The sequence below is a fragment of the Chanos chanos genome, chromosome 4 (genome assembly GCF_902362185.1).
Source record: "Chanos chanos chromosome 4, fChaCha1.1, whole genome shotgun sequence".
In the NCBI taxonomy this organism is placed as follows: domain Eukaryota; kingdom Metazoa; phylum Chordata; class Actinopteri; order Gonorynchiformes; family Chanidae; genus Chanos; species Chanos chanos.
In genome coordinates, this window is record NC_044498.1 from 19,321,782 (window position 1) to 19,343,214 (window position 21,433).

Below are 21,433 nucleotides of genomic sequence, written 5' to 3' on the forward strand. Positions count from 1 at the left end.
CATTTGGATGATGGTGAAGACCTGATGGAGAGCAATGACTTTGCAGGCTTCACACAGTGTTATCGGATTGTTTTACAGATATGAAATGTGCCCAATGAACAATTATTCAGGTATGTGAAGTAAAAATATCCTTGTTTTTTCTGCCTTGTGAATGACCATGGGAGTTAAAATCTTGTAAATCAAAATCAGCATTTTTTGGCTTTTTTGATTATTTTGAGTAGTTTCAGACTGTATGAGTCAATCTGACTCAACAAAATGGATGTAACTAATTAAAGGTTGAAAAAGATCTTTTCCAAGTCATGTACTTTCCATATGACAGTTTTATTACTCTTGTGGGTGGGTCTGCATAGCAAACACAAATACATCATAAAAACAAGCAACATTTTGAAAGAAGAAATTTTGCACTTTTTATTTTACCATCACACACAGAAAACAGAACCAGACAGGCTAACCAAATGAACCAGATATCCTGCTCTGTGATTTAATTCCTTCTGATGAATGGACAGATGATTGCAGAAAATCTAAAGTGCAAAAGCTGCAGCACAGTTTAGAAAAAAAAACAGGGATTGGTGTGAAATTTTGTATGCTCAAGGACTTATTTACAAAAAGTTCCTCAGTTTCAGGAAGGCGTACACACAGAAACCGTGTGTTTTTGAACACCATAGGTCCAGCTGTTTTTCTGCATGCAGAGTGACCTGCAGAGGCAGGAATGGTAGAACTTGAGAAGTTTGCTAAAAGGTTCACACAGAATTAATCAAATGTTCTCTGATTGGCTGTGTACAAATATGGCTTATTCCTGGTTCTTAAAGCTTGGTTTCTACAACTGCTGTTTTAAAAGCCATGAAAAGAATCACTTCTCAGTTAAATGTATTAAGTTCAACCTGTATTGAATGTAAATTTTTTTTTAGTTGAATTCCATTTTTGCTGTGAATTTAAAAAGGTGTTTTAAAGCAATGGTTTGTTTTAGGGATGACAGTTAGCTGACAAGTTGTAGGTGTGTTCTTGATGATCAACTTAAATTCGGCCCTGTGTTCAAGAGCAACAAATACACGTCTCAATATTACCAAAATATCTATACATTTACAAATTTACCCACTGTTAAAATGAACAGTTACTCCTAAAAGTCGTTGGTGACTGCCATCCTTCTGTTTTGAGTGTAATCAAAGTTAATGAGAGATGAATTAATCGGCACACTAACCCTTAAAAAAAAAACAACAACAATCCGTGTGGATATCAACACTTTTAAAGGTAGAGATGTTTCAACAACTAGGATACCACCTGTCCCAAGACTGACCTTTATAATGTTTACATCTAAAAAAAATGAAAAATTAAAAAAACCTCATCTGGGAAACTTCTGACATCAAATATTAGACCCTTGTATTATCTAAGCTAGAAAAATGAGATCCTTTTTCTTTGGGTTAGCCTCCACAGCAGAAATGTGGGTGAGGTTTTTTTTTTCTTTATTAACATCTGTGTTAAACAGAACCACCTCCTCTTTCTGTACAGCTGGTGTATTTAAGTGAAAGATGTAGGCACGCATTAGTGATGAAAGTCCAGAAGTATAATTCAGGGGCAGGTAATCAAACTCTTGACTGTTCTTAGCGACAGGCCATTGAGATCTATTATAATAATTTTGAGATTAGGATGGTCTCCCAGAAGAGTTTCTCTTTTTCAATTTTGATTGTCATGTATGGTAATAAGGGAGTAACCAAACCAAGGCTGATGTCATGTCTGCCTACTCAGTACAAAAGGAAGATTCAATCACATTTATTCCAGTCTCCCCCCTCCCCCATGGTAAAATTATTCATTCTACATTATAATCATTTTGCACCAGATGCTCTGTTTTTTTTTTTTTTATTATTATTTTTGATGAGGGAGCATACTACACCTGAAGATTTGCGACGTGACTTCAACCAATGTTTACCTTTTTGACCAAAAAAAAAAGTGTACAACCCTGTTTTCACACATGATTCACTTCATGGAGGTTACTGACAGAGCATTTGATCCAGAGTGAATCCAATTTCAGAGGGCTTGTGTTTTCAGAGGTCTGCAATATTCAAAACACCAAAAGCTTATTTCATCCCAGTTCCAATTTCATTCTTCTGCCTCTCTTTATTGTTTTAGTCCATCTTCAGGACACAAGAGATCCCTTTCCAGAACTCCTGAGACAACTGGTGAAGAAGAGGAGAGAAAAATAATAATTAACTATTATAAGCTGCCAAACTTTTAAAAAAAAGAGTCCAAAACAAATTCTGAGACTCTTTGTAATTAATAACTGATGAGCAGTATCAGGGATGTTCCAACAACTATATAAAGGTATTTTTAAACTTGACTTGCATTAATATTTAATGCATATTTTAATATTTATCTATAATATGCCCTTCTTTCTTTATTCTTTTCTTTTCTTTTTTTTTTTGACTGTCACACTTGTACAGACTACCTCTGTTACACTTTCTTGCTGGTTTGTTCAGGGTCCTGGAGGTCAACTGTGGGACAGGAGAATGGTGCGGTGGGTCTGGGACTCTCTTCAGGAGCAGTGACATGGGAGGGTCGCTGAGGCAAGCGAGAACCATGCATGATATGAGCGTCGAGCATCTCTAAAAGCAGGTCATACAGTGGCACCACGTTCCTCATCTTCATGCAGTGGAGGTGATCAATGCCTTTGTTGCTGAGGAGAGAGTAAACAGTTAAGGAAAACTTACAAATAAGGGGACAATGTAGTCATTAAAGTAGAAGTTACTTACATCTATGTCACATGGACTCATTACAACACTTATAATAATAATATTATATTATCCATAAGTTAGAGAAAATAGATAAGTCTTTAGTTTGGTTTTAAAGGTAGTTGCCTCCCTAATTTCTGTTGGTAAACCATTCAAGAGAAAGGGAGAGCGGTAGGAAAAGGCTCGGTTGCCAGCAGACTTCTTTTTAACTCTTGGAACGATTAATAGTCCAGAATCTTGAGAGAGCAGGGTACAAGGAGGGTTATAGGGTGTAATGAAGTCAGATAGGTAGGCCAACGCAAATCCATGTAAAATTTTATATGTTAATAAGAGGACCTTAAAATCTGCCCTTGCATGAACTGGGAGCCAATGAAGGGAAGCCAGGACAGGTGTAATGTGATTAAACTTGCTTGTTCTGGTCAGAATTCTGGCAGCAGCATTCTGGACCAGCTGAAGACTTTTGGTACTACAGGCAGGCAGGCCAGAGTACAGAACATTGTAGTAATCGAGGCGAGATGTGACGAATGCGTGAACAACGGTTTCTGCATCAGCCATACTCAGAGAGGGCCTAATTTTAGCAATATTACGGAGGTGGTAAAAGGCAGTTTTGGATGTGTTTTTGATATGAGTGACTAGCAAGAGACTAGAATCAAAAATCACACCAAGGTTTTTAGCTGTAGAGTATTGAGAGATGATGCAGTTGTCAAAATTTAGGGTAAGATCGCTAAAAAGATGCTTATGTGTAGGGGGACCAATGACCAGCATTTCAGTCTTGCCTGCGTTAAGCATCAGGAAATTTGAAGACATCCAACCCTTAATAGCACAAAGACACACCTCAAGGTTAGCCAATTCAAAGCAGTCACTGCGCTAGATAGGTAAGAAAATCTGAGCATCGTCAACAAAACAATGGAAGTTAATGTTGTAACTACGAATAATGTCACCCAAAGGGAGCGTGTAAATGGATAACAGAAGAGGGCCAAGGACTGACCCCTGAGGAACACCACAGTTAAGCTCACAGTATTCAGAGGTCACATTATCATAGTGGACACACTGCTTTCTCTCAGAGAGATAAGATTTAAACCAAGAGAGCGCCAGGCCACGAATGCCAATTTGATTTTCCAGGCACTTAAACAATATAGTGTGATCGACCGTGTCAAATGCTGCAGTCAGATCAAGCAGAATAAGAATAGAAGTGGCACCAGCGTCCATGGCTAATAAAAGATCATTAGTTACTCTAGTAAGTGCGGCTTCAGTAGAGTGAAAACACCTGAAGCCTGACTGAAATATTTCAAGCAGATTGTTAGAGGATATATGGGCTATCAGCTGAGCAGCTACAATTTTTTCAAGTATTTTTGAAAGAAATGGGAGATTAGATAACAGCCTACAATTATTTAAGGCTTCAGGGTCAAGGTTTGGTTTTTAAAGTAAAGGCCTGATCACGGCTGTTTTAAAAACGGAGAGTAAAACACCAGATTTAAGTGACATATTTAGAAGGTTTAGCATTGTTGGGCCAAGGACCAAGAAATGTAAAGTTTAGCAGGTAGGGGATCAAGGAGGCAAGAGACTGGTTTAGCAGAGTGCACCAATTTGGACAGCTCATCTAGAGAGATAAGGTTAAACTGAGTTAAAGGGTCCACATCATGATTAATCTCAGGCCCCACATGCTTTAAATACTTGGATAGTTTTTTTTATATATATATTTAAAAAATGTCCATTTTTTTATAACAACCTATTATTCTGTGAGAGCTAAATTGATTTACATTGTCGATGGTCACAGCTGTAGCAAAAGTTAATTTCCAGATGATTATTTTTTTTAACTGTCAAATGGGTAAAAACACGTATTCCTTGCCAGCGCAGGATTTTCTGAGTGGTAACTAATCATATTATTAATAATGCTTACATTCTCTCCCACAGGAGGTGGAACAAATCAGCGCCTTGATTGATCTTTTACGCCAAATGTAAAGCGATTTTTGCACAGTGAGACACTAACTGCTGTATTTACCAAGACACTAACTGGTGTGAACAAGAATGCCCTGGTAAATATTGATCCTCTCAAATAACATATCAGAAAACTACGCTTACAAATTAAAGAAAAGGGAGCAACTGTCACAGGCTCATGTCAACAAGAGTCAATTTCTCCTTTAACTCAAAGCGCCAAATTTACTAGAAAACGTCAAATTTCAGTGATTATGCACACAGAAATTGAGAGACTGATGAGGAATGCTCTAAATGGGAGATGCCAGCTTGGCAATAAAATCACTTTAGAATATTTGAGAAGTGGGAAATAAAGCTTTTTGTTTCTGTTTTGTGTGAATTTGAGTTTTTAAACCCACAGCCTCAGAAAGACCACTGAAAAAAATCTTACCGAAACTCACATGTAGAAGAGAATAATGTAGTAGGTAATGTACTGTAGAAGAGAATAGTGTAGTAGGTAATGTATTGTAGAAGAGAATAGTGTAGTAGGTAGTGTATGTAGAAGAGAATAGTGTATTAGGTAATGTATTATAGAAGAGGATAGTGTAGTAGGTACTGTATTGTAGAAGAGAATAGTGTATTAGTTAATGTATTGTAGAAGAGAATAGTGTATTAGGTACTGTATTGTAGAGGAGAATAGCGTAGTAGGTAATATATTGTAGAGGAGAATAGTGTATTAGGTCGTGTACTGTAGAAGAGAATAGTGTATTAGGTAATGTATTGTAGAAGAGAATAGTGTAGTAGGTAGTGTATGTAGAAGAGAATAGTGTATTAGGTAATGTATTATGGAAGAGAATAGTGTAGTAGGTACTGTATTGTAGAAGAGAATAGTGTATTAGGTAGTGTATGAAGAAGAGAATAGTGTATTAGGTAATGTATTATAGAAGAGAATAGTGTAGTAGGTAATGTATTGTAGAAGTGAATAGTGTATTAGGTAATGTATTGTAGAGGAGAATAGTGTGGTAGGTAATATATTGTAGAAGAGAATAGTATAGTAGGTAGTATACGCAGAAGAGAATAGTGCACTGGCTGTACCTCAGATGGCGGATGTGGGAGAGCAGCATAAGCAGGCGAGCTTGGCGCGTGGAGCGTTGCTGGAAACTCAGGCCAGTTTTAGAAATGGCCCAAACCAGTGCATCTGTCACTGAATCCAGCAATCGCATCACCTTTGTCCTGCTCTGTAACTCCTCTCCCTCAGATGAACTCAGACACAGGTCTGTAACAGTGCACACAGACTCACAAGTAAGAAATGCGCACACACACACACACCCCAAGACAAGCACACTTTAAACTGATCAGAACGGGTTATCAACTTCAAACGCAGCATGAGAATCAGGCTTAAGGAAAGCAGACATGAAGCGAATACAAATCACTCCACACTACAAAAAAAGCACACAAGGACATCACAAATGAAAGATTAAAGGAATTTACAAGGAAGAAAAAAACACTCACAGTCTTGCTAAAATACATAATGACAGCTGAGTCCTGAATATTATTTATTAAGCCATTATAATCGAAATGGATATGTTTGCTGAAACAGAGGATGACTCCTAAAACATGACAGGGTGTTCCAATTAAACATTTAAGACTTGATAGTAATTCTCTCTGGACTGCTCTTGCCAGTACTCCCCTCTTTTAAAGGCGGGATAACGACAAGCTTCCCAAAGAGCTATGGCCAGCCACATTAAACAATTTATTATAGGGGCAATGGAGGAAAGCCAAGTTGACAAGGGTGCACTATGTTCCAAAACACACACACAAGCACACACGCACTCACACACACACACACACACACACACACACACACACAAGCATAAGCACACACACGCGCACACACACACACTCAAAATTGCAGGCCTGATGACATGAAGAATCTACTACACACATACACACACACATCTAATGGACTTGACTGGGATAACTTTTAAACATCACACAAAAGCACATACACTTACTGGAATTGAAGAGGATCAAGGCCTTGAGACAGACATATTCTTCTTTTTGTAGTTGGAGTTCTCTAAATCTAGCAGTGGCTGCAAGCAGCATATCAAAGATTTCCACAAAGCCTTGTACGCAACTTCCCTCATCCCTGTTCGACAGCAAACACAATGGCAAAAGAATTCGGAAGCATGAAAATCAGCTCTACAAGTATTTGAAAAAATAATAAAAATAGAGGTCTCTGTCATTGACCTTCAAGTTTCCCATTCCATCAAAAAGAAACACAGACATAGTGGGAACACTTAGCGATCTGTTAAACTGCGTTGGGCCCACTTCAGAACATTCAATGGGTGTTTTCACACATTATATGAGAAAATCCTGTGCTATGTACACAGTATATACAGATTTGTTTAAACTTTTATTTAAATCTGCTGCTGGCTATGACAACATGTGTTTGAAAAATGAGCAATAAACAGATCAGCTAATCACAGCGCTTCTGTTTTGTATTAACTGGTGAGCAATACAGGGGTTAATTTTTTTGCTCACTCCTGCATTGAATGGGCTGGTATTGGCCAGCGTCTGGTGAATATTGCCATATGAGGCGTAACACTTCATGAAGTTCTCAAACACCAGGGAAAGAAAAATGGGATGCAGCCCTCTTACATCCACTTATATCCACTCCAGTTGATACAATTACAACCAGGCCATTCACAGTCTCAGATTGGAAACTCCTACCATGAGTGAATTCAGTGTGTCAGTAACTTGCGTTTCATTCCCAGACACACAAACGATCTGGATCTAAATTGAACATCTTTGTTATGAGATAATATGTGCCACAGTCAATCATCAGTTACCTTATTTCTCTGTTTTCTAAACACCCCATAGACCTGCATATGCAGCAGATTATTTGTAGGGGATACCCCTTGCCCCTTGTTAGCAAAGTGACCAAAATGCATCCCCTTTGTTAACCCGCCACCCCCCTATATACTCTATGGAGTAGCGTCAGTGACCATTAGGCCATCTCCCCTGTTGGCCATTGGGCCATCCCCTCTGTTAAAAAATAACAAATCATCTACTGTGTATATGACACAGTAGGATAGAAAATGAGATGTTAATATGCATTTGAATGAAGGTTGTGAACGAACATGAATGAACTGGTAATGTTTAGCCAGAGAGGTTTCCGACCGAGTTCATGTTTTAATGTTTTCAATAATTAACACTGAAGACAGACACTGACACGTGGCTGGGTCCAAACTAACGCATGTCAAGGCTGACGGACTAGTGGATCGATTATTTCTGTTACCTCAAATAACCCTGAGTAAGCACACACCAGGACAGATACATGAAGTCAGCAGCTGCATTCTTTATCTGACCTAACCCCTTGACATCAGCACACAATACACAGACATATCCACATTTTTTTATTTAAAGATGTGCATCATTTCAAATTTGAAAGTGGACATTATGGAGGGATAAAGGGATAGACAAATAGTAAGATGGATGGATGGATGGACAGATGGCTGGTGTACCTGCTGAGGATAAGGTCAGGGGAGAACATCAGTTTTCCCGGATGGTCTACAGATCTCCACATCAGTCCCAACATCAGCACCTCTAGCCAGCAGCACTCCAACAGGTGGACCTGATCCAACAAACTAAGTTCCACAAAACCTGCAGAGAAGAGAATATACTGTTACACACACACACACACACACACACACACACACACACACACCGTATGAACTCCAAATAACAGGACTCTACTACTACTCTACTCTATTCTACTCTACTACAGGTGGACCTGATCCAACAAACTAAGTTCCACAAAACCTGCAGAGAAGAGAATATACTGTTACACACACACACACACACACACACACACACACACACACACCATATGAACTCAAAATAACAGGACTCTACTACTACTCTACTCTATTCTACTCTACTACAGGTGGACCTGATCCAACAAACTAAGTTCCACAAAACCTAGAGAGAGGAGAATATACTGTTACACACACACACACACACACACACACACACACACACACACGCACGCACACACACCGTATGAGCTCCAAATAACAGGACTCTACTACTACTCTACTCTATTCTACTCTACTACTGGTGGACCTGTTCAAACACCTAAACCAGTGTTTCTGCTTGTAACATTTCTCAGTGGTGGCCTTCCACGCCAAAATCTTTGCTGCCAGGGCAAAAAAAATCAGTCCAACCAATCAATCATCTAATCCAATGCCTTGGTGACTGAAACCCCAAATTCCTGCCCCCACCCCTCATGCACGCATTACAGAATTCAGTTGGTTAACGGTACTAATTGACTATATTACATTGTCTTTTAGCAGACGCTCCTATACAGCTCTAATAAAATGAGCCGGTGTTTTCTGAGGAAAAGAAAAACAGACATGGCTGGTAAACAGAGCAGGCATTTAGTTATGTGGGGGGCGACGACGCATCTCTCTCCTCACTCTCCTAGGTCCAAGCTGGGTTAGTTTAGCTCTTATCCCGGCTCTCTTCCCTTTCAGTAACTTCTATACCGCAGCCTGAGCTTATCTACACACTTTATGGCTGACTAAAGCAATATGACTACCGCTAATGGCATACACTTTTCTATGGCTGCGGCAACGTGCTGGTACTTCTCTCACACACCGGGAGAGACTCACTTCCCACAGCAAACCTGCTAAGTTAGACTGAGTAACATACACAGGTGCAGTCAGGCTTTTGTTGCGTTATTGAGTGAAACACTGGACTTAATTTAGCAAGCACTTAAAAAAACATAGTTATAACTATCACTGAAAGATAACTATCCTATATTAATCCAGATAATTATTAAGCGTTTGTTTACCTCCATAGACAGAGAGGGAACATGGATTAGGGATGGAAGATTGAGCTCAGGGAGGGACAGATGAGGAGAGAGAGGAGAGGAGGACAGAAAAGGGAAAGTTTTCAGGCAAGGGGAGCAGGAGAGGGCAGAGGAACGAGAGAAGGATGAGACAAAAAAAAACAAAACAAAACTCCAAACTTATGAAGTCTGGATAGGACCCAGATTGGCCTAATATTCCAAGATTCAAGCCTTGGTTCTACCATAGCCTACTTGAAACGGTAAGTTTCAATACCAAATCACTGTGTAAAATAAATGAGTGAATATGTATTAATGAAAATATTCTTAATGAATCTATCAATCATTTTATAGGAATGTTCTGCTGCTTATGTAGGCAACATGTATGTCAGCAGTCTGACCACTAACACACATTCTGGAGTCTGAGTGACTAACCTTGAGTCACTGGATCTGTCATTGAGAGAGAGAGAGAGAGAGAGACAGAGAGAGAGAGAGAGGGAGAGAGAGAGAGAGAAGGAGATTTTTGTCCAATGAAAAGCCTAGAAAACAATATGCTTTCTTTTTAGACCAATGATAGCACGCACTTTAATACGATACTGATAACTTTTCAGCTTTGCAACACTCAGACTTTAAAAGAAAACATCTAATAATGATTCACTTTTAGTATCAAACTGAGCTTGCCTGTTGAGAGGTGTACCTCCTCATGTAGGTAACAACTCATGATTCATGACTGATCTCATGGCTAGCTTGGTAGCTAAGTGAGGAACACTCTGCTTCAGTGAATAAAAACAGGTACAATGCCTTGGTCTCCAGGGCTAAAGTAATTGCCTCAAATAAGTCTTTCCTTGAATGAACCAGTTGAAGAGGAACACCCTGGCCATGAAAACATCAGAGAGCACAGGAAGCAAAGCCTGGAGAAATTACCTTTCTGTATAAGAACTGTACTATGCACTAGCATATTTCATAGAAAAAAAAAAAATTACTCAATTCAATCAAAAGATTTTAACCTACTATCTCTCCTTGGGGAATATTTTTAGTGAATATGACAGACTGAAAATGACTGAGAGATAGACTGATGAATGCAGCCTGCATCCTTGACCTTCCTTGTCTGGATTATAATATATGAATTACCATATGTTTAGCTATTCACTTTCAAGGATGTTTCAATGACCTATATTTATTTGAGAGCACACTGGTAAAAATGTCCAAACGTTTTAGTAAGATTAGGTCTACTAAAACAATGCCAAGACCTGAAGTGAATGAACAAAACCAGTAAATGCAGCGGTTCCTGTGTCAGTTGAGAGGCATGACAAAGGAATGATGTAATAACTGTTGATCCCTTCCTTTTGTCTACACCTAGATACACATGAAACATTCAAAACACACCCATACATGTATGTACACACACAGACACACATGTACATACACACACACACACCTGCATGCACACACACACACGCGCACATGCACACATATGCACACACACCGGGAATCTTTTTAGCCCACGTGATCATGTGGACTAGCTCTTTGTCGGCCAGGTTGGTGAGGGACATCATGACGTTGGCCTCGGTAAAAGGCCTCTTCACGTCCTTCATCAGGTAGGTCTCCGGCGGTTCTGCTTCTATTATCCGTGAGATCAGCTCCTGGGGGCTTAACACCGCGGAAACCAGCTGCTTTACCTTCACTGAAGGTAAATCTTTCCCTTCTCCTGGTCTCTGTCTGTCCAGCCCTGCCCTGGCACTGTACCGTACCACCCTTCTGTGCTGGGCACCCCCCCTACCGTAACCGCCACGGTCTCGACGCATTCCTGTCAGGGACAAGGGTTATGTGATTCAATTTAATCTGTTAAAATCCACAGCTGCTGTTCACTTGGTCAAATGTCATACATTTTTTTAAAGACATTGTAGACTGATGAGCCTTGCCCAGGAGTATGATTTGGAAGGCAAAAATAGCAGAAATATGAGTGACTCTTTAAATTCTGACAGAACAGGGTAAGAAGTGGGCTAATTATATTCTGACTGTAAACAGTAGATAGTAGACATATCTGTCTCTCATTAGAAAAAAAGATTACCCGTCCCTGAGGTATATTATGCCCACAAAGTATTCACAACAATTCACAATATTCTCAACACACATTTTAAAACAAACAGCATCAATAGCAAAAACGTGTTTGACTCATAATTTGTCAGCATGGCACACTTTAACAATTCATATTTTACATTTACAATAATTCATATAATGCAGACAGAAAAGCCTATGTCACAGGTCCCTGCAGGTAATCTCACCCCGTAGAGAGAAACCCAGTAAATTCACTAAATATTAACATCTCGCTACTCATCTACCTCAACAGAGACTATAAAGGAATACAAAGGCTCATAATGTTACCCCCCAAAATCAAAGCCTGCAGCAAACCAGGGAGTTTTTGGCTAAAGCCTGCTGAATGTGTGAGCGGAACCTTTCAGAAGGTGAAACCCAAAAATCCAGAGAGCAGGTAGTGCAGACACTGTTACACAATAAGCATTACACTCACATCTGAGTTCACAGACATTTTTACACTCTCACCTCTTAACTGCATTCTCAGCAATGATGAGACAGCTTACAGACAACAAGGTGACAGAACTCTGACAACAGCTTGGCCCTGAACTTCAGCAAGACTAAACAACCGGACGTAAACTTCAGGTGAGATGCTGAGAATCCTGATCGGTGTTGACAAGACAATGTTATAAACTGTGTGATACATTAGGTTCCTCGAGACACGGAGCTCTGATAACCACGTCTGGATCCGTGACGCATAGGGCAATCATATGGGGGAAAAAAAAATCATTTTAAAGACCTCACTTTCTGCAGTACCAGAAGAAACTCAGAACCAAAAAACATGTAATTGTGAGCTTTTAGCAGAGCACTATAGAACATGTCCTTCTTGACTGGTGGCATTGTCACATGCGATTGCAGCAGTACCAAACAGCACACACAGGCTTCACAGAGGCACAAAAAGTCATAGAGTTTTATGTTATTATCCATGGACAAGGCCTAAACATCCCACAACCACGAAAGAGCCTGTGTTCTCATACAGAAACACATCACAAAGCGTCCTGTGCGCTGCGCTCTGGTGAGCGTTACAGCAACATCAACAGAGGTACCACCATCTCCTGAGATGTACTGTTTCTCTCCAACCTTAGGCCCTGAGGACAGCTACGTGAACACGGGTGGATAAGTCACTTTCACCTCATTTACTGACTCACGGCTGCTTATTTGCTATTCAAAAAATCACATCACCAACTACAACTGCAGGTAGCTTTGTATATTTTACATTGTATAATACCTTCAGCTGAACACTGAATGGTATAGAGTTCTCAAGTAGTGCTAATCACTGAGCTGCAACATATCAATCAGGAGTTTTTATGAATATTTAAAAATGCTCGACACTCTTTCACCATGAGCTGGGACACACAGCTGTTTGAGAAAGACAAACTGCACATGTTTAAGTTTACGTGCATATGAAAGTCAATGTATCTCCATTTCTTTCTCTCACTCTTTTTCCTACACACACACGTACACTCACACACACCCATACACACCCACATCAATAACAAATTGTGTTACACAAACAAAGGATGTTCTTGCTTAATAAGAGACACTGAATGTCAACAGCTAAAGTTCATGATAAGAGAGAACAAAGTTCAAACAAAAAAGAGCCAGAACACAGCCTGATCATTCACCAGCCTGTCATAATACTGTGGTAATGGTCTACAGAGAGAGAGAGAGAGAGAGAGAGAGAGAGAGAGAGAGGGAGGGAGAGAGAGAGAGAGAGAGAGAGAGAGAGAGAGAGAGAGAGAGAGACAAGCTATGGACAAACTAAAGGAAAAATAATAAATAATACAGAGTGTCAGAGAGACACAGATAGAGAAACAGCAAGAGAGAGGGATAGAGGGAGAGAGAGAAATGTAAGAGCCTACCACATTTCATCATTCCCACTTCATAGCACTTGCGGAGGCGACATGCCTGGCAGCTCTTGCGCCGGTTCTTGTCGATGGTGCACTGGTTGGTTGCCGGACAGATGTAGTCATTGTGCCCTGACAAAGAGAAAGCAGGGCACCGGAAGAGTGAAAATTCCAAAAATTCATTCATTCAACAAGTCAACTTTAATGTCGTTAGTCAAGTTAAATGTTTTATACATATATATACACACACACACACACACATATAAGAGAATCAGCATTAGAGCAGGGGTGTAAACAAACCAAACAAAAAAGTTTAAGGCCAAGTTACAGACAGAAATAGTCACTAACTTCAACTGTAACTCACAGTGAATGAATGAATGAATGAATGAACAAGAGATCAAGTGAGAGATGAGAAAGTGAGTGAGGGATTCAGACATCTTTGATTGATTGGTAAAAGCTGTGAGATGATGCTCATTTGAAAAAACGTAGAGGAGAGGCCCTGGCTTATTACTGCTTTACGCTGAGCAAATGCTACTGTAGGTTACAGTGACAAAAGTAAACAAGCTCTAAACGTAAACAAGTCAAATAGGGGAGCGCTCCGCATACAGACAATGCCATAGGACAGGGCACAAATGCCACTGTAAAATGTGTATGTGCGTGTGTCTGTGCACACCTGTACGTGTGTAACCATCAGGATAACTGAGTTATCCAAGAGGATACAGGCAGAGGCCTTTACCTTGGATACTTCTCTTGAAGAAAGCTTTGCAGCCCTCACAGGACCATACCCCATAATGGTATCCGGAGGCATAGTCATTGCAGACAGCGCAGTAGTGCATGTCAGCTTTGCCTGCTGTAGAGCTGATGCTTTCCTCCGGCCTCTTTCCCACAGGTTTACTGGAACAGAGATGTGGGAAGACACTTTGTTACCCAAACAATCCTGCCCCACATGGCTCACTCCTGAGTACAGTCTGTGCTTTATTAAGTACACATTAAGTACACGTCAAGTACACGAGAGTAAACGCAGGGAAGTCTATTTACTTACTTAAAAAATGAGAATTTGAAATGAACAATGTTTACAACGTTTGTTTACAATGACATATGCTTAAAATATTGTGTCAATGAAGGTGTTCATAGGCAATACCTGTCCTCCCCCTGGGCGTGGTCACAGACCACTAGGTCTGCCCATGAGCCGTGGGATGGTTGATTGTGTTGGGAACAGGACTGTGGTCGATGCAGTGCCAATGACGAGACCTGGCTGTGGGAGGGCCAGAAGAGGGTGGGGCTAAGTGACTGATGCACCGAGGTGCAGTCGGAGAGAGAGGGGGCACAGTAACTCAGCAACGTGGGACTATAGAAAGATAAAGGAGTGAAGTCGTGGCTCAGGTCCGTGTAAGGAGACGGGATGCAGACGGGGTGTCCCTCCAGTGGCAGGGAGGGTGAGGGTGTACCAAAGATAGGTGAGAGAACACGTGCTGCCAACCTGCTAGAGTCCACTTCTTGGAGCTGCAGTAGTGGAGGGTCCCTCTCTGGAGAATCAGCCATGGTAATCCACTCAGAGTAAACACAGAAATTATATGACTGGCACAGAACTGACAGGGGGCTAAGGCCAGGCCTCCATCTAGGGCATCATTATAAGGAGAATGCAGAGGCAAACATAACCAGATGTGGTATGATCCTGAAGGAGAGAAACTTCCAGATCTTCAATTCAAACTGTGAGAAAGAGAGGGAAAAATGTTAGCTCTATAGACAGATATATGTAAATACGTGCATTGCTTTTCAGACGGAGATATATGTGTCAAAATAGACAATTTAACATTTAATGTGCAGACAGTGTAATCAATGATACTTATCCATCAGTCTTGCATGTGGGGTTTGTGATGTGTAACATTCTCAGTGAAATGTGAAAAAGAAGCATATCCAAAGCCAAGCAGTTACACTACAGATCGTTTAAAAACAAAACAAAACAGTAAGCTCCCACATCCCTGGTTGTTGTGGTGAACATGGGAGATTCCCAGGTAGTCAGAAAGAACATGTTGTGATGTAAACATGTATTCACTAAACCCATAATGCAGTCAGCCAACTACAATAAAAAAAAAACCTTTGGTAATTAAGATTTGGCTTGCTAGGTTTGTTTTTATCAAAGACAGATAAAAATGTAATAATTCTTTGCTGGGCATTTCTTAGTTATCACAGCAAAGGAAAACTAACCAATGTGAATCACCTTCTGCATTTCCATTAAAACTACTATATTATGTAAAGTATTTGAGCAATCATTCATACCAGAACTTCTTGTTATGTAATGTGCATTAAAGTGATGCAAGAACTAACTTTTTACATGCATTAAAAAAAAGATTTAATATTTCTGAGGTGCAGTAGGTGGGTAGAGAGCTACCATATTCAATTCAGAACTAATGAATGTTGAGTATTTTAATTAGAATTTCTTATCTGTACAGCTATTGATACAGGAGAAAAACAGACTTCAAGTACCCCACTAGAGTACCATTTATAGAGTTCTACTCTAAGGTAGATACAAATTTAAAGGCCCCTGAGCTAAATAAAATGTGAAAACCAAAATAGGGATCAATTTTCATAATTTAAATATGTAAATATTACACCAAAGTAATTATTTGCTGCGTAAGTGCTACATCTCAAACCAAAAGGCACCTTCATTCATTAATGATTCTTTGGATTGTTATGGGCTACCCTGAACACATTCAGCATAGATACTGTCCTTGTAAGAACCAAATAAGGCCACATGATTTGCTCTTACACATTAGAAGACAGAGGATTTAAAAGAGAGAGAGAGAGACTCAACTTTCAGCTTACCATGTATCTCCCTCTACCTTCACTAAAATTTACTTCCCAGCTCTGTTGAGACCTGACTCTTATACGGTGCCCATAGGAACAAAGGAACAGCAGCATAATCAGAGCTCTCTATGCCAGCACAGACAACAGAACACTGACACAGACCAAAAAAAGATACTTTCATCTGCATGTCAGCACTAGTCTAGGAGGTTTGATTTCTATTTTACATCCTGGAGAATTATAACACAAGAGGGAGAAAAGAGACAGTGTGAGAGAAGGAGAAACACAAACCTCAGCAAGAAAAACGAATCCGTGGTGGTCTCTGTGTTCAGAATTGTCAGTCAAATCACTGACATGGTTTCAAATAATATAGTGAAAAACAGAATCATTTTTGACTCAAGTCTTTCATGTGGTTACCAAAACTGAATGGACTTTAGTCAGCCCAGGACTTTTGAACGTGTGCAGGAGCTGGAGCCAAGAGCCAATAAAGATCTGGCATCGGGTATAGGAACATACTAGCTGAGAGCGAGAGAAAAAGAGGGAGAGAGAGAGAGGTGAACAAACAGTGAGGCTTAGAACAAATAGTGGAACCCATCATTCACCTCTTAAGCACTGAGTATGCAGCTAAGAGGGGCGGTACAGGTGCCCTTTCCAGTCGCTGTCTCCACAGGGGTCACTTTATTGTACTAAAAATGAGAATATGAAAACTTCCAGCATCCACTGCGGATTTCCACCGCTTATTTGACTTAACTCTCAAATTCTCATTAACAGTACATGAGGTAAAGAAAAACATCTCCGATGTCTTCAAACAGCAACTAGCTGTTCTGCCTCTCTCAATGCCACTTATCCATCAATCCAGATGGCAAAAGTTGACTCCTTTGTGCACTGTGTTTTTTTAATCAAATGTCACTTACATAAATACAATATGAAAGTCAAAAATTCTCCACTGACCAAAATTCTCTCTCATCTAGACTTTGCACAGATTTCATGTTCAGACATCTAAGATACTTCATTTTATCATCATTTTAAAAACTACTGAAGAACCTTAAGCATGGAAACAAATACAAAGTCAATTTAACAACTGCTTGATGGATGAATAATTCAGATAACTTCAATGCATATGCATGGAACATATAAAGTGATTACTAAAGTTGTTAAAGCTTTGTAGAAGATCTGGACTGATGAAATGCAACAAAGGGGTCAGATCATCTATAAATGTTCTCCACAAGCCCTCGGCAGTCCATGGCAGATTTTCGGAAAGGGAGGGGAATCGCCACAATACGCCCAATACTTCGTTAAGCATTCCAACAAAGCACTCAAAAAGGGAGTTTCTCTCCACTCATTCTCAGCATTGAAAAGATGGAGAAATTCTTCCTTTTTCTTACAAACTTTGACCTTTTACTGAATCAAAAAACCTCCACTTCCCCACATTAACTCCCACATCCATATCCTACGAACAATTTAGGATATGGGTAATAGGTGTGAGAGAAAAAGAGAAAGAAAAAAAGAAAAGAAAAAAATAGAGAAAGAGGGCTCTTCATCTCCTCAGAACTAGCTTTTCGCCATCATTGGACCTGTTCTGGTGGTATGCGCCGTCGGCCACCGGCCAGCAACACATACCCTCGAAAAGAAGGCCCAAGGCCACGGAACTAACCCTCCCTCTATAACTCCCTCCCTTCTCTGAGACGGAAAAGGATAAGGGAGAGACAAAGAGAGAGAGAGAGAGAGAGAGAGAGAGAGAGGGAGGGAGACGAAGGGGGTGGGGGGAGCACAGAACATCTTGAGAGTTGATGGGAAGTGGCAAGAACCTGAAACAAAATGAATGATCTGTGTGATATGGTTTTTCACACATCTATATGAGTAGGAATATAAAGCCATCAGAATATAATGTGTAGTTTGGCAGGTTTTTACTATAGAATGCACGGAAAAGCACTGCCTCCATGACAACCTACAAACGACCTACAAAGTCATGAATTCATGAATGCCTCAGGGTACAAAAAATACTAGGCCTATTTCTTACTGTTGATCAGTTCATTCAGGCAACCCATACTCTGAATGAAAGGGGTAGAGTGTTAATATGCATTTTAAGAGTTCAGTTATTCAGAATTCAAGAATTTAAGACTGGTACAGAGTCTCATATTTTAATGAAATATGCTGCTTTTGAGTGGATAACACTAAGATGCCCTGATATCAGGGGCTAGCTAAATCTGGAGCTGAAAGCCTTTCACGTCCTCTTTGGCATCTCCTCTGAAAACAGCATGAAGTGTTGAATAGGACTCGTGTCCTTTTAACGCAGGAAATGCAGAAACGCATTAGAAATGCACTGGAATTTCTCCTAACATACAGAGATGTCAAAATTATGGACATAAATAACATTTCTAACCTTATGTCTCTCAAGCCAAAATAAAAAAAAAAAATGTAAGAAAAAAAATACTCATTGCGCGTGTAGTGTGTGTGTCTGTGTGTGTGTGTGTGTGTGTGAGAGAGAGAGAGAGAGAGAGAATCATTATTATACATTCCTGTCAAACTGGAAGAAGAATATATGTCACTTTGGGGAAATAACTACTGCTCAACAGTAACACCAGCTATCTCAGAATCTGTAAATTTGTAACTCCGATTCACCAATGTAGTTCCACCTACTGCGACAGATTTGTCGTGCTGAGTTTTACAATTCAAATTATAATTTTAATACCAGTGATAACCATGTGGAATACGGTTTCTTCTGAATTAGCCCTTGTCTGATAGAGTTATAAAATATTACGGCTGTATGGCAGATAATTCGTGGATTATGCCACTGTTTCTAACATTGGCATGTGAAAATAACAAGCGGAATCGATCATCAAGACTTCAACCAAACCATGTGAATCCATAACAGATGTCCCAGACATTTAAAACCTAGAGGTCAACATTAGAATACGTGAAAATTAGGCAACATAATGACACATGCAAAATAACACTCGTAACCTACGTCAACAAGAAGTTCTACCAACAGACACACAATAAATAACAATGAATACTGCAAATAAGACAGACATTTCTGTTTTTCCCTGTCACCGCAATCACATGGAAAATAAAACCCTACTTGACAGCAGCGAGTGAGCCTACCTGTTGCTACTACTCCGTGAATCAGTAGCAAAGCCCCAGTCATAAAAACATCCACTGCATTAACTTTCCCTTGCTGTTCCACTACGGTTTTCTCTCCTTGAAACGATTCGACTGGCTGTCCTTAGAGTGTTCGCCAACTTGTCTGACGCAGAGGAACTGTCTATAAGCTTTGACGGTAGCGTAGCTCAAACTAACGTACTGTTCGCTACTTTTCGAAGGTCTTCGCCGCACCGGACATGGAATACTTATTGGACGGCCCTCTATGTCGTTAACCACACCCGCTGAAATATGGTATTGCCTCTTCGTTCAAGTTAGCGACCGCTCAGTGTTTTGGAGTGCAAATTAACTGCCCCTCCTTATCACGGTCACGGCTTAGTGACCACAGGAGTCGCACCGCCAAAAGCTTCATCAGGAACTTACAGGACAGCATTAAAAAAAAAAAAAAAAAAAAAAAAAAAAAAAAAATATATATATATATATATATATATATATATATATATATATATATATATATATATAATGTGTGTGTGTGTGTGTGTGTGTGTGTGCGTGTGTGTATAAACCTTAGATAAAAGACTACTGTTGCGAAGCCTCCAGAGCAGTCTGAATTCCGCAGGGTATGAAAATGTTTAATTGGTACGTTGGTTGAGGTTGGTGCAAAACATTACTGAGTTACAGTCATGCTGCAAACAGCACAATATATGTAGTCCCAAAGATGCTCTATTGGGTTGAACCACTCAAATAAGGTAAACATCCTGAGAAAACACACGTTTCATGGCATGGTGCATTATTCTGCTGGAGGTAGATGTGTGAGGATTAAAGAGAAACTTCAGGAACGCGCTTGCTTAGGAACAGTATTCTGATATGCTTTAACTTTGCTTAAATGGTATCAAGGCACCGAACATTTCCCACTACATAACATTGCTGCCATCAGCCGGGAGCAACAGAGGCAAAATGGGCACATGGGTCCGGGGACAAATTTTCCCGCTCCTAATGTTTGTCAGTCCGAGCGCACTGCCGCCACTTCTTTTTGTCTTAAGACAAAATTTCGCTGAGTGTGAGTCTTGCTCTAGCGTTGTGTTTTACGATGATACATAAAGCCAGAATTTCACAACTGAAACGATGGCTATTGTGAGAGTAGACAAGATACAGGACAATCAATCACTGAGCGTTTTGGGCGCAAATCGTCGACAGGAAAACGAAATCTCTTGAAAATCTCAATGAACTGGCCAATAAGAAAAGTACAACACAAGGATGTACCTGAAAATAGACAAGATACAGTGCAATCAACCCCTGAGTGTTTTTGAGGACGACAGTGAAACACATCTGGAAACATACACATTCTTATCGTACGCACGCATGATAAATCGCAAACTACACTGCATGTCCTCCACTCCCTTCTTCATAAACGTGTAGAGTGAATACGTACACCTGTTCCAAATTGCACTAGGCTGTACATGTCTTCTTTCCGATGTGCAAGATATAAAGGCATTGCAATACATAAGAATGAACTCAAATGAAAAACTTTCGTAACACGTTTTGTTGAACATAACCCACCACTTGAAAATCATACCAAACTGGGAAGGCGCGTTGGTTGCGTCACTTCCCTAAGGCTTAACAATCAATGATAAGAACACCTAAGTGAAACACATAAGAGAAACAGACGCAAGTGAACGCGTCGTCATCCCTGTTACACAAAGATCAATGCATTGTGCATTGTGCTGAGATGTCATTCTGTACACAGATGATGGACTGCAACGTTATTTGCCAGCTGTGGCCCACTTGTGCAATTCTTTTCTTCAATCTCTTTTATAAGACAAGCTGTTTTTGACTGGCTCTTGGGTGGCACATTGGTCAATTACACAGCATACCATCTATGAGGTCATAAGTTTAGAATCAAGACCAAACTCTTAGCTCAGGCAGTGCAAAGAGCAGAATCATTAGTCAAACAGAGTATACTCTTTTTCATTGTGCTTCTAGCATCAGTGTGGCACCTACAGAGTTCCAGGGGGGTATTTCAGAAAGCAGATTTAGTGAAAACTCAGTCAGTTAACTCAGAGAAAGTCGTAAACCTCCTAATAGAAGAGCCCTGT

General features: G+C 40.1%; 1 protein-coding gene across 1 annotated transcript; it reads right to left on the bottom strand.

Annotated features, from left to right (window-relative positions):
- Positions 1–305: 305 nt before the first annotated feature.
- esr2a (estrogen receptor 2a) lies at positions 306–19,582 on the bottom strand. The gene is made up of 10 exons (XM_030771253.1): positions 19,341–19,582; positions 14,572–15,140; positions 14,167–14,324; positions 13,446–13,562; positions 10,976–11,296; positions 8,165–8,303; positions 6,653–6,786; positions 5,733–5,913; positions 2,441–2,668; positions 306–2,171 (listed from the first exon to the last, which is right to left on the bottom strand). Exons 2-9 carry the CDS (start codon positions 14,970–14,972, stop codon positions 2,446–2,448), a joined length of 1,674 nt encoding a protein of 557 aa, XP_030627113.1. The 5' UTR covers positions 14,973–15,140; positions 19,341–19,582; the 3' UTR covers positions 306–2,171; positions 2,441–2,445.
- Between the last annotated feature and the right edge of the window lie 1,851 nt (positions 19,583–21,433).

Bases quoted from the DNA above. Each gene is read 5' to 3' on its own strand.
- esr2a (XM_030771253.1), bottom strand. From the start codon at position 14,972: ATGGCTGATTCTCCAGAGAGGGACCCTCCACTACTGCAGCTCCAAGAA. The intron at 6,787-8,164 runs GTACACCAGCCA...GCTGTCGAACAG, and splicing joins CCTGACCTTATCCTCAGCAG to GGATGAGGGAAGTTGCGTAC. The intron at 2,669-5,732 runs GTACAGCCAGTG...CTCTCTCCTCAG, and splicing joins TCCCACATCCGCCATCTGAG to CAACAAAGGCATTGATCACC.